Here is a 15801-nt window from a genome sequence, read left to right on the forward strand (position 1 = left end):
ATCAAAAACCTAATCCATGGATATCAAGTCACAACCCAACTCAACTCAACTTAACAATTGTGTAATCAAAACAATCTCATCATCTTGGTAAACCCCATTTTTAGTAATTGACCCATAACATAATCCACATAATATAAATATAACTATTATTCAACATTACCCCTTTATCTAATTGAACCAATTACATAAGATAATCCTTCGTAGCTCGAAAGTTATCTACCTCGAATGGCTCGACTGCCCAAAACAACGTCGTTTTGGCCATTTTTTTTTTAATCTGAAACAAGGGAGAGAGGAAGAGAGAGAGCGAAAGAAAGAGAGAGAAGAGAGAAAAAAGAGAGGGAGAGCGAACACACACACACAGAGAGAGAGAGAGAGAGCTGGTAATGGTGACGGCGATGGGCGACGGTGCGATGGTGATGGGCGACGGTGTAGATCTATGTTTGGTTTTTTTTTTTTTTTGAAAATCGGTCTTTCTCCACCAATGCCCTCTTCTCGTTGTCCAAATCTTCTGCAGATATGTCTATATATATGTTGTATGCAAGTGGTGGTGTTGTGGGTTGTGTGGAGTTAGAAATGGCAACCTCACAGTGCTTTGAGAACCCACCAAGCCTGAGCGCAACATGTGGATCAGGGAATCTCCAAGAGATTGGAGGGCATAAGACTTATGTCACTGGTCCCCAAGACTCCAAGCTTGCAATCCTTCTCATCTCTGATGTTTTTGGTAACTGCCCATCTCCATTTCTTCATCAATTTTTGTTACTTTTGTATTCAATTTCTCAAACCCAAAAATCTAGGAAAAGAAATCAAACCCAAATCAATCAAACCCAAAAATCAAAAATCAAAACCAATTTGATTTTGATTTTGAAAATTTGTGTTTGATGATGATGATGTTGTGTGTTGTTGTGGTTCTTGTTGATGATGATTTGAACAATCTGATTGGTTTTGGTTGTTGATGATGATGACTGATTAGGTGGGTTTGATTTTTGGTTGATGATGGATGATTCTCTCTCTCTCTCTCTCTCTCTCTCTGATCCTCCCCTCTTCTCTTTTTTCTTTTTCTTCTTCTTCTTCTTCTTCTTCTTTCTTCTGCCAGTTATGAAAAAAAAATACATATATATTCAAAACGACGTCGTTTTGAATTCGGGCCAATTTCGAGCTCGGAAGTTTCGAGCTATATATTGGAACCGAATTATATAATATTAGGGCTTTTTCCTCTCCTCAACATAAAGATGTTTAACTACACTTAATTAACCAAAACAACTACCAATTTAATAATTAAAATCTCCAAGTGTCAAACCCTAAATCCCTCTTTCATGATTTTTGAAAAATTCATAATAAACATGATTTAATGCAATACCAATCTACCACATGTCTATCTATAGACGAAGTATTGAAAATGAGCAAAGAAATCCCTACCTCTTGAAGCAATAAAGAGAAAACTGAAAATCCACGACAATGAAAACACGATCCGCTCATATTAAATGGAAGCCCTTGCCGAGTTCTACATTTTGTATATGGAACTAGGGATCAAAGATGTTTAGAAATAGATGAAATCAAGGTTAAAAAGCTTAGAAACTCAAAAAAAGCGGGAAGAGAAACAAGAGAGACTGAAAAATGAAGAGATTTGACCCAAAAAGTGACTTTTAAAGGTATAATTTTGGACAGACCACTCGAGCGGTGAATTGAGACTTCCGGTATCAAAAACAATTTTGAAAAACAAAGCTGGAAGGGTCTATGGACTGCTCGAGCGGTGAAAGTTGCACTCGAGTGAACTATACACATAGCACAAATTTGCAAACTTCAAACAGGTATAACTCTCTCGTTCGAACTCCATTTAGAGTCGTTCTTGTGTCCAAATTGAAGCCCCAGAAATAAGATTTCTAATGGCTCTAGCCTCACATCAAAATTCAAAATATAAAGAGAGAAAATATAAAAGAGTGAAGACTACCCAATAACAACTATTCATATTTGGAGTTTTTAATCCAATCTCGCCCAACCACTATGGTAATACCTCAACTAAAGCTCAAATATCGACTAAAATGGTTCTCAATCAAGATAATCAAAAAATCAAATATAATTCCATTACAATAGGAAGTATAGACTGCTACAAGGTCACATTGGTATAAATATTGGTTCGACTAGGTTCTAGGTTACTGCTACTGTTTAATCCAATTCTAACACCACAAGTCAATTTTAATCCATTTTCATGTAGAAGTTATGACATACGACAATTTATAATTTTTAATAAACAATTTTTTAGGCTTTACAAAATAAGAAAAAATTAGTATATTGACAAATATAATTTACTATTATCATATGATAAATTAAAATTACGAAATTTATAAAATGAAATGTATTTATATTTTATCATAAATATAATTTTTGTAATTTTAATTTTAATTTTTACAAATTAAATTATGACATATATTTTTTATTAAGAATTTAGAACACACAATTATTGACATTAGAATAAAAACTTTCTCTTATATATAATTTCAATACAAAATAAATAAAATCTAATTGATTATAAATGATTTTTACTATATATTTAAAATAAATTTTATATTATTTTTTAAATTTAAAAATTAATTTTTAATTATAAATGCTATAGTTCGCCCTAAAAACAAGAAAGTATATACATAATAGCACTACAAATTCAAATAATACCAGTTTATTTCTACAAATTAGCTCACATCAAATAATACCAGTTTATTTTTTGGCGCGAAAACTGCACTCAGCTCATTACCCTCCAAAATTAGGTTTTCTTCCTCAATCCATCCTCCAAACCCTAACCCAAAAAAATGTCAAATTTCTCAGACCAGCTCGAAGAAATCAAAACCCTTTTGTCCTCAAATACCAAATCACACAAACCTTTCGCATACTCGACCCTCTTACACCTCCAAGAACAGTCCAGTTCTAGCACCGACCCTTCACTTATTCAATCGCTTGCCGATGCCTCTCGCCCTATTCTCTCTTCGATCCTCACCGACGTCTCTAATGACGACGAAGAAATGTGAGTTTAGCCCCCCCCCTCCAATTCCAAGTTCTTCAGTTTCTCAATAATTCATAGTTGGTACAGTTTTATTGCTTTTATTTATAGAATTTTGTTGGTTTTTCAGTGCTGTACAGGCTTTGAAGTGTTTGGGGTTCATGATTTACCATCCGACTATCATAGCCGCAATTCTGGGTAGGGAAAGTTGATTTTTTTAATTAATTTATTTATTTTTTGACTTTGTTGACTTATATACTGAAAAGTCCTATTTTTAAGACTTATATGTCCCATTCAATTTTTTTTAACACTTTGTTCTGTTTGGTTAACCAAAAAAGTAATGGAAAATGCGTTACAAATGATATCATATTTAATTGTAAGGAATGATCATTTCATTTCATCACATTCGAGTTAACCAAAAAGTACACTAAAGTCACATTTTTAATTGTCATAATTTATTTTTTGGGGGGGATACCCTGCTGTGAATGTGAATTGTTGAATTCTGCACTGATAATGCACTAATGTGGCAGTGCACTTTGGTCTTTTGTGTTTCAAACTGTGCAATTTTCATTATACACATCCGTTTTTGATAAAATTTAAGGGCGAATTGCACCAATAGTCCCTATAGTTTGGGGCTTGTGTCACTTTAGTTTCTGACTTTTCAATTGTAATACATTTGACCCTGAATTTTGAACATTGTTCCAAACAAGGACAATAGATAACTTCCGTTAGTATTTTGGATGGAAATTCCTCATGTGCAACACTTGCCAAGGGCAAAGTCGTCGTTTTGCCAATAATAATAATTTTAGAAACTCAAGCACTTATTATTTTTATATAATTTTTTTTGAAGAGTAAAAATATTTTTTAAAATCATAAAATATTTTTTTATATTTATTTTTATCAAATTAATGTTTAATTTTCAAATTTCTTTTTTTTAAAAAAAAAAATAATCTCAAAAACTCAAGGCAAATATGACCTCAACTTTGATATCATTATTAAATTAATTTAAATATTTTTTTATAAAAAAAAATCTAAAAATAATATCAGAAACCTAAGTTACATGACCACAATTTTGATATCATTATTAAACCAATCCATTAAATCAAAAGATTCAAAACTAAAAATATTTCATATATTAAACATATCTATTACACAACCTAATAAGCATTCATTACATAATAGTCATACCAAAATATCAACAAAAATAACTACCCATTACATAGTTATCCTCCAAACACATACGTTAAAATCCAAAAACAACTGTAAACATCCCTTACAACCCAAAAGCATTCAAAAAGATATTAGTGATCATTGATGTTTCTCACCACCTTTTCCAGCAACAGTTCTTTTCCTCTTACCAAAAGCAAAAGTTTTTTTTCCTCTTCCCAGTAGCAAAAGTTGATCTTGGTTGGGATTCCATGGGTTGAGAACTTTGCTTCAACACTATTGGCCTTGATTTGTTTGCTTGAATTGGTTGGCCGACACAAGTATTGGTAATTGGTATTGCTTTGTTGAGTAAGCTTGGCTGAGTGGCACTAGAAGTGGCCACTGCTCTTGTCCTAGTACTCATTGTTGGCTGATTGGCACTTTGTTGGCTTCCCATTACTATTGGAGAACTAATTGGAGTTGCATCAGCAGTGTTGCTGTCAGTGTTCATACTAGCCTGCATATTCTTTATTACTATCAAAACTTATATTTAAAAAACATAACAAAACAAAAATGGAAGAGAAAATAAAGTTTGAACTTACAGGCATTGTTTCGCTCCTACTTTTGCCAACCATAGGTTGTCCTTTGCAGCTCCTTCTGCTGTGTTCAAGCTTCCCATAGGTGCTACAAGTGGTTGTGGTGTGCTTTCTCTTCAACTTGTGTGGATTTTGGGGTTCATTTTTTTCCCTCATTCTTAATTTCTTAGGTCTTCCAGGCTGCTTCTTAACTTTTGGAGGCAAAAGTGGAGGTAGGCCTATTTTTGGCCACATTTCAGGACCATTAATAGGGTGTACAATGGGCTCATAAGTAGCCATATAGGTCTCCCTTCTGTACCAATGTGCTACATAGTCTTCAGGATTTTCATGCTTGAAGTAAATGGCTGACATACTATGAGGACAAGGAATACCACTTAAATCCCACTTCCTACAAGAGCAAGTATGAGCTTCTAGATCAACCACAAATTGTTGTCCATTGAAACAATTTATTTGGTATGTAGAAGCCCCAGACCACATAGCAATGCAACTACTAGACTCCACCTTCTTTTTCTCAAGTTTTTTTTTTGTATGTTGGGGCACAAAGGCCCTTGATATGCCCTCATGACTTCCCTCCTCCTTTGCATTCTACTCATTAGAATACACCTTATGTCCTCCAACATAGGTAATATTGTCTTAGATCTTGCCTCCAAAATTCTAGAATTAAAACTTTCACAATTGTTGTTATGCAACATGTGACACTTACTGTGAGTGATGAAGTGAGATCTAGACCAAAAGCTAGCTAGTTTCTCAGCCAACCATTTAAATGCATCTTCATCAACCTCTTCTTGCATATGAAATTCAAACTGTTGAGCATAAGAGGCTTTGGCTGCACTCCATAGCAAATCTTTAAGAAGAACACCCTTGTGATTATCCTGAAAGTTGTTGTACATGTGTCTTACAGAGAATCTATGCTCGGCATTTGGAATGACCTCTGCTAGTGTTGGAATTAAACCCTGAAATTGCGTAAACATACCAAACACAATTGAAAATTGAGCAAACACTTCATAACAAAAGAAAGTTCATAAGATGGTTTGCATATTGTTGAACATACCTTTTGTTTGTCAGGCATAAAAGTAAATCCTTGGTGGTTTACTATTCTAAGATCTTCTTGTAATAGTTCAAAAAACCATTTCCATGATCTCTTTGTTTCTCCTTCAACCACAGCATATGCCACAGGGAAGGTGGTGTTATTCCCATCAATTCCAACAGCAGTAAGCATTTGTCCCTTGTACGGACCTTTAAGATGACAACCATCTACCCCAATAAATGGCCTGCATCCAGCCAAAAACCCTTGCTTGCAAGCCCCTAAACACACATATATTCTCTGAAACCTGGACTCTTCCTCACGATCTTCATCAATTCCATCATCTACATCATCTGGCACCTTAATAACAATGGTTGTCTCAGGATTTGTTCTTCTAATCTCTTCACAATAGTCCCATAGTTTAGCATATTGCTCCTTATAATTTCCTTCTATGAGTTGTTGTGCCTTTCTCTTTGCCCTATACAATTGACTTCTTGAAACACCAACATTGTGATCTTTTGGAACAGACTGTTTAAAAGATTGTATTGGCCATGTGGGGTTGGACTTAATGCTCTCCACATATTTTTTTGACAACCAAGTGGAGTTCACATTTTTGTTGTAGAATATTCTACCACAATTATGTGTAGGCACTTAGGTTTTCATTTGCAAGCTCATTTGGCCATGCATCTTAGATGCATATATCATCCATTGACAAGGAGGTTTACAACCTGCCCTAGCCCTATTTTTATCATTTTTCAAGAACTTTATATCTTTTCCAGTCTTGATGGCATGTTCTTTGACAGCTTGTTTAAAAACTTTAGATGATGGAAAAACCATGCCAACTTGGAATTGAGGATCAACCATGTCAGTGTGCTTGTTAAATTCAGGAAACTTGTCGCTCTTGGGCCCACCATCTTCATCAGATGACCCCTCAAGTGAGATCAATTCATTTGATTCCACATCATTTTCATCCCAATTCAAACCATCTATTGTAGCATTAAAATCATCGACATTGTTACCTTTGCCCCTCTCATGAAATCCACTCCACTCTACATTTTTATCTATGTTAGCTTCATACAAAAGGTCATCTTCTTCACCATCATCATATTCACTATCCTCAAAATCTTTCAAATCAGTGGTCTCACTATCAGAGTGTATGTACCCACCATCTCTCTGCATTTGACCCTCACCCAAATCCCCTTCTAGCACATCTTCATTTCCACCTCCTTGCATCTCATTCTCAAAGACTTGCCTAGGCCATTCCATTCCTACCCCTACTGCATGTCCTTCAACCCTTGCCCTGGCCCTTGCCCCTGCCCTAAGAACATGTCCTTCTCCATCTTCTACCCTTGCAAAATGTCCCTCTTCAACCTCTACTCTATTATTGTGAAAACCTAGTTGCAAATCAATCTCTGGTTCATTAATCTCCTCAATCAGTTGTACTGAATTAGAACATGAATTACCAAACACAAGGAATGTATCATCATCAAGTTCTGGATAATGTACCAGATATACTTCTATAATTCTAGTTGTCCCCCTCACCCATTCGACCATGTTTAGTAGATCACTATCATTCCATATATGCTTCAACCCATTGTTCAGATCCACTCCAAGTACTTTATATTGGTAGGTTGTAAACCCAGTAGACCCTATTTTCTGAACCATATCCGTCATGTCAAGCATGCTAATTTTGTTCACATTACAAAAGTCAAAGTAAGAAACTTGGCCTCCCAAGTAGACCCTATGTCCAAAAGCCCCACCATGGTGAAACTTTATGGTGAAAAAGGATCCTTCTATTTCTGCACACATTAACCAATAAAGTCACACACATTCAGAGAAAGAACATTGTCTTCCAAATGGAGTACACATGAGCATATTAACACACACACACACACACACACACATATATATATCATCTAAAATATATATATATATATATATATCAATGTCAGTGTTCGTATATATATATAATATAATAAACATCAACAAAATTAAACTGCACCAAACAGAAAATAGTTTAAAAAAGTAAACCAAAATAATGTAGCAAATATCAGATCACAAAAATATGAACGAAAATAACAAAACTTCAACAAAAATAAAAAAATTAAAAAAAAAATACCGTATTGCGGCGAGATGATGTCATTCGCAACTCTTTGGGTACCCATCTTCAACACCAACGTATGCTTGTAATTTTGTGATGATCTTAAATAGTTCCCACCGTAATCTACTGTGACTTTGTGTTTAATGGTGAAAGCCCCATTTTTTTTGCTCTAAACAAGCTAGACTTGCCCTAATTTCATGACAGAAAAGAGGGTGGTATTTATTTGGGCGGGAAATAAGACAAAACGACGGCTTTGCCCTTGGCAAGTGCTGCACGTGAGGAATTTCCATCCAAAAACTAACGGAAGTTATCTATTGTCCTTATTTGGAACAATGTTCAAAATTCAGGGTCAAATGTGTTACAATTGAAAAGTCAGGGACTAAAGTGACACAAGCCCCAAACTATAGGGACTATTGGTGTAATTCGCCCTAAAATTAATATTTTGGAACCTATTCGTTGAGATCTATCGATAAAGATCCATATTTAATTATATTATTAAATTTCAAAACTATAAAATTTCTCAATTTCTGAAATTTCTCAGTTTATATGTGTGTTTGTGTGAAAAACAGAGATTTCATTTATTTTAGTTTTCATTGATAAGTAAAATGGGTCTTGCTAACAACTGTCCACTGGGCATTTGTTAATAATCAAATAATACCAAAAAAGTTAGAATTTCAGTACACATTTCACATATTTTTATACACTATATATATTTTTCCAACATTTTTTACGTATTTTAATACACTTTTTATACATATGCCAACATGGTTAACATTTCCCAACAAAAAAAAATTAGAAAATAGTAAGTGCAACTAAGAAAATTTTCAGTTTCAATAAAATTTTTACTGCTTCATCATATTTGCTTCATGTTCTTTGGATTTTCTCAATTCATGCACTTGACTTTCTCAATTTAAACTGTTGGCTTTCAACTTCCTAAACTGAGAGTGATAAACCTGGTAGAGCCATAAAAACAATAAGAAGAACAAGCATCCATATATATATATGCAATTTACAGAGTATAGACATTTACGATATTCAGGAGAATGAGGAAAGGAGGGTTATATAAGGAAGAAAAATGAAAAGAAAGAAAGAAAGAGAGATGAAGAGGAAAAAAAATTTATGGAGCTCGAGTTGCAAGTCTAGCATGGTGATGTGAGGGTAGCTAGTACACAATGAAGAAAGGGAGAGAAGGAGATGTTAGGGGGAAAATGGATTAAATGAATGAAGAAATGGAGTGGAAAAAAGAGAAAGAAATCTGATTTGGGTGTTGAGGTGCCACATAGATTGCCATGGTGAGGACGTTGCCATAGAGATTGCCATGATGAAATGAATGAATGTAGACGTCGCCATCATGAGCTGTTGGGTCTCGGATCTCTCTGTGTGTATATATATATCTATGAAGGAATACAATGGACTTTGGGTTAAAAAATAACTTGGTTAAGACCTAAGCTGAAATAAGTCCCTAAAATCGAACCTTCAGCCAAATCTCTCTTCATTATTTACGTGCTAATTTTTATTAAAAAGATCATGTTGTAGTATTCTCTGGATAAAACATTCATAACTATATTCCCTGGATCAAAAATTCATAAATTGCAATGTAAATATATGTATAAATATATAAATTGATTACAATTCTAGCAATGAGAATTACAGATAAGAAAATAGAAAACAAAAGACAGTGACATGCATATATTGAATGTATTATATACCCTCTTCATTGATGTGATTTAAAACAAGGTGTGCTTAATTTTTATTTTTCTTTTTGTTTCAAATTATGCATATTTAGCATGGAGTAACAAAGAGCTCCCAAGATTATTTCCAAAACTTAATCTGTTTTGTTGGAGTGCACACTCAACTTGAGGGAGCTCCTGTGGATACCCCTCATCTATTAATCCTTCTAGGTCCTTTATGACCAGCTGTGTAGCACCCTGGTCGCCTCCGCCCACCCTTTCAACTTAGTGACCCTACACATTCAAAATTCATTTCTTAAACAAGAAGAAAAGAAACTAATTTGAAATATGTAATGTCGGAAAGTTTCAAATGCATGTGAATGTTAAATGTCAAGGGGCTTGAAGAGTGAAGTTAGAAGTGGTTTGGGTTTTAAGCTCTTATGATTGGCATCTTTATCGTTTGATTTCACCAGCATTGACGAAGGGAAGAGAGAATTCTGAAACTAAAGATGTGGTTTTGGGCATTGCAGGGGATGATGCCAATCTCATTGTGGATTCATTGACGAAAGTCATCATAACCACCCGAATGAAGGTAAATTTTTGATAGTTAGTTGGTGGTGAATTGCCATAGCTTTGTTTGGGTAGCATCTGGAGGTTTTGTAACGTGTTTGCCCTGTTTGTCAGTCTGTTTGTAATTTAGGAGTGTGGTGTATATCAATCCAGCAATTTGATGCATCATATTTGACTCCAAGCTTCCATTCTTTATTGAGAGCAATTGTTCATGCCCTTGACAATCCCATTGGCTCCTTGTCAACAACATTCGAGGCTATCCAGGTAATTTTATTTGCTAAGTATAGTTACACAAATCTCATTCCTCCCTATTACAAAACCATCAACTAAATCAAACTGCCTAGCCCTCTCAATCAACCTCTGCAACACATTTGCAACAAGATAGAAAGGAAAAGAGATAATGTGTCACCTTGCCTTAACCTTCTAGCAGCCTTAAAAGATTTCCCTACATTTCCATTAAATATGACTGACATATAAAAGAATTCAAGCACCCCCGAATCCATTTCCAACTGTCCCCAAATCTCTTTCTATACATCACAAAGTCCAAAAACTGCCAATCCACATGATCATACGTTTTCTTGCAGTCTAATTTAAAAATGAGACCCTCCTTCAAACTTCTATACTCTTTCACTTCTTCATTTGCCACCAAAACCATATCTAAAATTTGCCTTCCTTTCGCAAAGGTGCTTTGAATCGAAGATGTGGTCTCCCCAAAATAGTCCTTGATCTTTTTTTTAACACCTAATCCAAAATCTTACATAAAGATGTGACTAAACTAATCGGTCTAAAGTCCCTAATCTTCACTGAGTTTTCTTTTTGAGGAATCAAGCAAATGAATGATGAATATGTACACAGATTCACCACTCCCTTCTCATAAAATTCAGCGAAGACATTCACAAGATCACCTTTCATTACATCCCATCCCAATAGTCTTGGAAGACCGCCATAGAGAGCCTATCTGGTCCAGGAGCTTTATTTCTCTCTCAGTCAAAGACTACCTCTCCAATTTCTATCTCATCAAATGGTCTCTCCAATCAACTTGTCTTAGCTTCATTGATAGACATCCAATCAAGACCATCAATTTTAGGTCTCTCAATTCCTCTATCAGTGAAAAGATTTGAGTAAAAAATAAAAATCTCATTGACAATTTGGTCCTCTATCCACAAATACTCCTTTTTCCACCTCTAACCTTTTAATTAACTTATTTTTCCCTTTCCCATATATCCTATCAAACAACTTGGAATTATTATGAAACCTCTTTATTATACACTTTCAAATTTTCCTTGACCATCTTCAATTTCTTCATAACCCTAAAACCCTTCCAGCTTTGTGTTGGGGACAAGAAAATATTGTCAATGATATCAGAAGATATGGAATATATTACAATATATGCAGATCCCATGATTTGTGTTTATTATGATCTTTTGTATCTCTGATTTATTTCAATTCCTTAACTGAAGAGATTTGATTGTATCTCTCACTCTATATATATGGTGTATCATGTAAATAAGAGTATCAAGTTCAGTGAATGAAAGATGTAGCTCCCTAGGGCTTTGTATGTGTGGATGTAGGCCAATATTGGCTGAACCATGTTAAACTTTTGTGTTATTTCTTTTCTCTTTTCTGTGTCTATTTTCTCTCCATATTCCACCTTATTGCCTTGTTACAAAATTCAACTTTCTAGTAGTGGCACGGTGGCACCTACAACTGTTCCACCAGATCTCAAAATTTTCCTTAAAAGAGTGATCATCCGGCCACATATTTTCAAGCCTAAAGGATGATGGATCCCATTTGAAAGGACAATTGATCACTACAGGGTAGTGATTGGATATGATTCGTGGGAGCACCTCCCATCTTATGTTTGGAAATAACTTCTCCCAGTCTAGAGAAAACTAGAAAAAATCTAGTCTACTACATGCCAAACTTTCCTGAAGATTAGATCAAATGAATCTAGCATTAGCCAAAGGGGAATCAATTAGATTGCATTCTCTTGTGAAGGAGTCAAAATCTCTCACATCTATTCATTGAAGTCCCGTTAAGTTTTCCAACACTAACCTAACCACATTAAAATCATCCCGCCCACACTAATTGGGAGAGCATATCCCATATAATCCACTAAACTCCTCCCACTATTTGTTTCTCCTACTGGGTCTATTAGGGCCGTACACCCGGTTAACCACCACTCCTTGTTGTGTAGATTCCTAAACCTAATTGTAAAAATTTATGTATTATTGATTGATGTTTATTGATTTATTACAATGATTCATGATTCCTATATATAGAAGAGGGTGAGTGTGTAGTAGGTAAGGAGTAGGTGAAGTGGAGGTGGTAGTAGTGTAGTGGGTTAGGTTTAGTGGAGTAGGTGAGGTGGTAGTGGTGTAGTGGGTTAGGTTTAGTGGAGTAGGTTTAAGTGGGTGAAGTAGGTGATAGGTTTTAACACTAATCAATAATGAGAATTCCCTTAAAATAGTCTCACAATTTGAAACAACTCTCTCGTCCTATAAAATCAAATATTTCCCTTGACGTACCGCATGACGGCAACATCGCCCACTTCTGAAACATAGATCCCTAAATGCTTTTAATAAACCTCCTATTGCATTTCTCAATTTTTGATTCTTGAAACATTATGATATCCGGCTGATGCAGTCTTAGGAAATCTTTAATAACCCCCCTCTTTTTCCTAGATAGCAGCCCTCTAAAGTTCCATCTTACAATCTTCGTTGAGCAACATCACCGTCCCTAACCTCTTTTTCATACCCTTCATAATTGATGTCGCTCACGAAATTCCTCAACTCCTTGGATTCTTTGCTGATACTACCATCGTTATTTCTATTGCCCTTTCCCTTGATCACCAGTTGCTCATTCTCTACCGAGTGCCTCTTGCCCCTCACTCTCACCAAAAACAATCCCATTATTTGAAGCAACTGTTTAAAATGTGGCACATCATCCTCCTCTAAAGGAAAGAACACAGGCCCCGTTTGGTATAGCTGTGGAAAAGTGATTATAGATTATAACTTAACAAATGTGAACATAAGCTGTTAACCTGTTTGGTGTAGCTGTGGGGTTATGAATTTAAGTAGCAGAGTAGTGTTTGGTTGATAAGCTATAAAATAATTTTTTGATGTGTAATTGTCCTTTTTACCCTTATATATAATACAAAAATGATTATTTTGTCAGTTTTAATTTTTAAAAAAAAATTATTTCATTAATAAAAGTTAATATAATTAGTATTACATAAATGATTATTTCATAAATTGTTATCTTCATTTTTTCATTATAAATCAATTAATATAAAATTATTTCATTTTTTCATTATAAATTAGTTAGTGTCAATTAATGGCTTATTTTCATTTTTTCATTATAAATTATTATTTCCAATTTTTCATTATAAATCAATTAGTATAATTTTTTTACATTTTTTCATTATGCATTAATTAGTGGCAATTAATGGTTCAATAAGCATCAATTAATAGTAAAATTATTAATAATATCAATTAGTATAATTTTTTTTTCATTTTTTCATTTTAAATTAATTAGTGGCAATTAATGGTTTAATAAGCATCAATTAATAGTAAAATTATTAATAGGATCAATTAGTATAATTTTTTTCATTTTTTCATTATAAATTAATTAGTGGCAATTAATGGTTCAATAAGTATCAATTAATAGTAAAATTATTAATAATATCAATTAGTATAATTTTTTTTTTCATTTTTTCATTTTAAATTAATTAGTGGCAATTAATGGTTTAATAAGCATCAATTAATAGTAAAATTATGTTGAAATTGAATGTATAAAGAGAAATAGAGAATTGTATTATTGATGTAATATTGATTGATATTTATTACAATGATTCATGATTCCTATATATAGAAGAGGGTGAGTGTGTAGTAGGTAAGGAGTAGGTGAAGTGGAGGTGGTAGTGGTGTAGTGGGTTAGGTTTAGTGGAGTAGGTGAGGTGGTAGTGGTGTAGTGGGTTAGGTTTAGTGGAGTAGGTTTAAGTGGGTGAAGTAGGTGATAGGTTTTAACAGCCCCCCGCAAACTCAAGGGGGATAGGAACTAGCCAACTTGAGTTTGGAGGAACTAGCCAACTTGAGTTTGGAGAGAGTAACAAAACAAGAAAATAGACGAATACATAAAAGAAAAGAGGATAGGAGACACTGTATGGTCGTGTCAGACCGATGGTGAAGACACTGTATGGTGGTGTCATAACGTTGTAGAGGACACTGGATGGTTGTGTCAGACCGATGTAGAAGACAGTTTATGGGGTCATGTCGGACCGTTGTAGCAGACAATGTTGTGATAGTTGTTGTGACAGTTTACGGAGTCTTGCTGGACCCTTGTAGAAACTAACCGAAATCAATGTCGGGACAGTTTACAGAGTCTTGTCGGACCCATGAAGGAGCTAACCGGAATCAATGTCGGGACAGTTTACAGAGTCTTGTCGGACCCATAAAGGAGCTAATCGGAATCAATGTCGGGACAGTTTACAGAGTCTTGTCGGACCCTTAAAAAGTCGCACCCTCAAAAGGTGTGCCCAATCTATCAAAAAACGTGCCATCAAAAGGCGTGCCATCAAAAGACGGGCCATCAAAAGGCGCGCCCATTCCATAAAAAGGTGTGCCGGACATGATGGCGAGACGCGTGACCACATTGGCTTGCGCGCCCGTTTTGTCGTCTGGCGTCAAGTGGCGCGCGATGCGCGTGTCTGCCTCTTCATCATGGTCTTTATAAACCGAAGCGGAGGCTGAGGCTTGAAAGCATAACTAACCAGTGGAAACCTCTTCGTTCTCTGAGAGAGATTTCTGAGAGAGATACTCTGTAATACTCTGTTTTCTGAGAGAGATTTTTGAGAGAGATACTCTGTAACACTCTGGTGTCCCTGTTTTCTGAGAGAGATCTCTGAGAGAGATACGCTGTAACACTCTGTTTTCTGAGAGAGACACTCTGTAACACTCTGTTGTCCAGAAAATGGCTTCGTCTTCCCGTGGTCTGCTCACTCTTTTTCCAGACCTTAACGAGTCAACAAGAGAGATAACTGGTGCGGGGGCCAGTGAACCTCAACCAAGCGCCCCAGGGTTTGCTCCGTTGAACTTTCCTATGCGGTCTGTGGAGCAAAAAATGGCAGTGCAAACTGACATTGAAGCCAATCAGTATACATTGAAGTCATGTGTGGAAACCATGACTGCGGTCACAAACCTGTCGCACCGGCTGCAGAGTAAGACAAATGAGGTGCAGCATTTAAACGCCCAACTGGCTCTGCTCCAGCGCATGTATAAGGATGCGCGAGCAGAGATAAGTGTGCTAAAGGCGGAAAACAAGGAGCTGAAGCGGAAGGCCACCGTGATGTTCCGATTTGGAGGTCCGCCATATGCTGTAGTGGAGGAGCAGGGTGGAGTGATCGTGCCCAGTGGAGTGGGAAACATAGAGGCAACACCGTCAAGGGCCGCCCAGGACGGAGGCAAGAAGAAAAGACCGGCGGAATAGGCGAAGAAGTGAGGTCGATGGGTGGCCGGCTGCAGAAAAGAAAACAAATCTTTAGGTGTTTTGTTTTGATTGATTGTGTGTGGTTTATTTTTTTTTTTTTTTTTGTTTTTTTGATTGGGGTTGATCCCTGAGATGAATAAAATATGGTTTGGTGTGCAAAGCTATATTATTATTTTTATTTTTTATTTTTATTTTTATTTTTATTGTGAAAAATGGAA

The 15801-nt window shown here is 35.5% G+C and overlaps 1 protein-coding gene across 3 annotated transcripts in view; it reads left to right on the top strand.

Moving 5' to 3' along the window:
- The first annotated feature begins 2668 nt into the window (after positions 1 to 2668).
- Positions 2669 to 15801, top strand: part of LOC114256079 (uncharacterized) — a 43429-nt gene continuing 30296 nt past the window's right edge. The window contains exons 1-4 of one of the 3 annotated variants that reach the window (XM_082903405.1): positions 2669 to 3013; positions 3120 to 3187; positions 10057 to 10118; positions 10211 to 10360. In XM_082903405.1, coding sequence (XP_082759531.1) covers positions 2802 to 3013; positions 3120 to 3187; positions 10057 to 10118; positions 10211 to 10360 — 492 coding nt within the window. In that variant the 5' untranslated portion in view covers positions 2669 to 2801. The remainder of the gene's footprint in view (positions 3014 to 3119; positions 3188 to 10056; positions 10119 to 10210; positions 10361 to 15801) is intronic. The other 2 variants (XM_082903406.1, XM_082903407.1) reach the window with 2 other exon arrangements.

This window comes from Camellia sinensis, chromosome 13 (genome assembly GCF_055761805.1).
Source record: "Camellia sinensis isolate YWXY chromosome 13, ASM5576180v1, whole genome shotgun sequence".
NCBI lineage: Eukaryota > Viridiplantae > Streptophyta > Magnoliopsida > Ericales > Theaceae > Camellia > Camellia sinensis.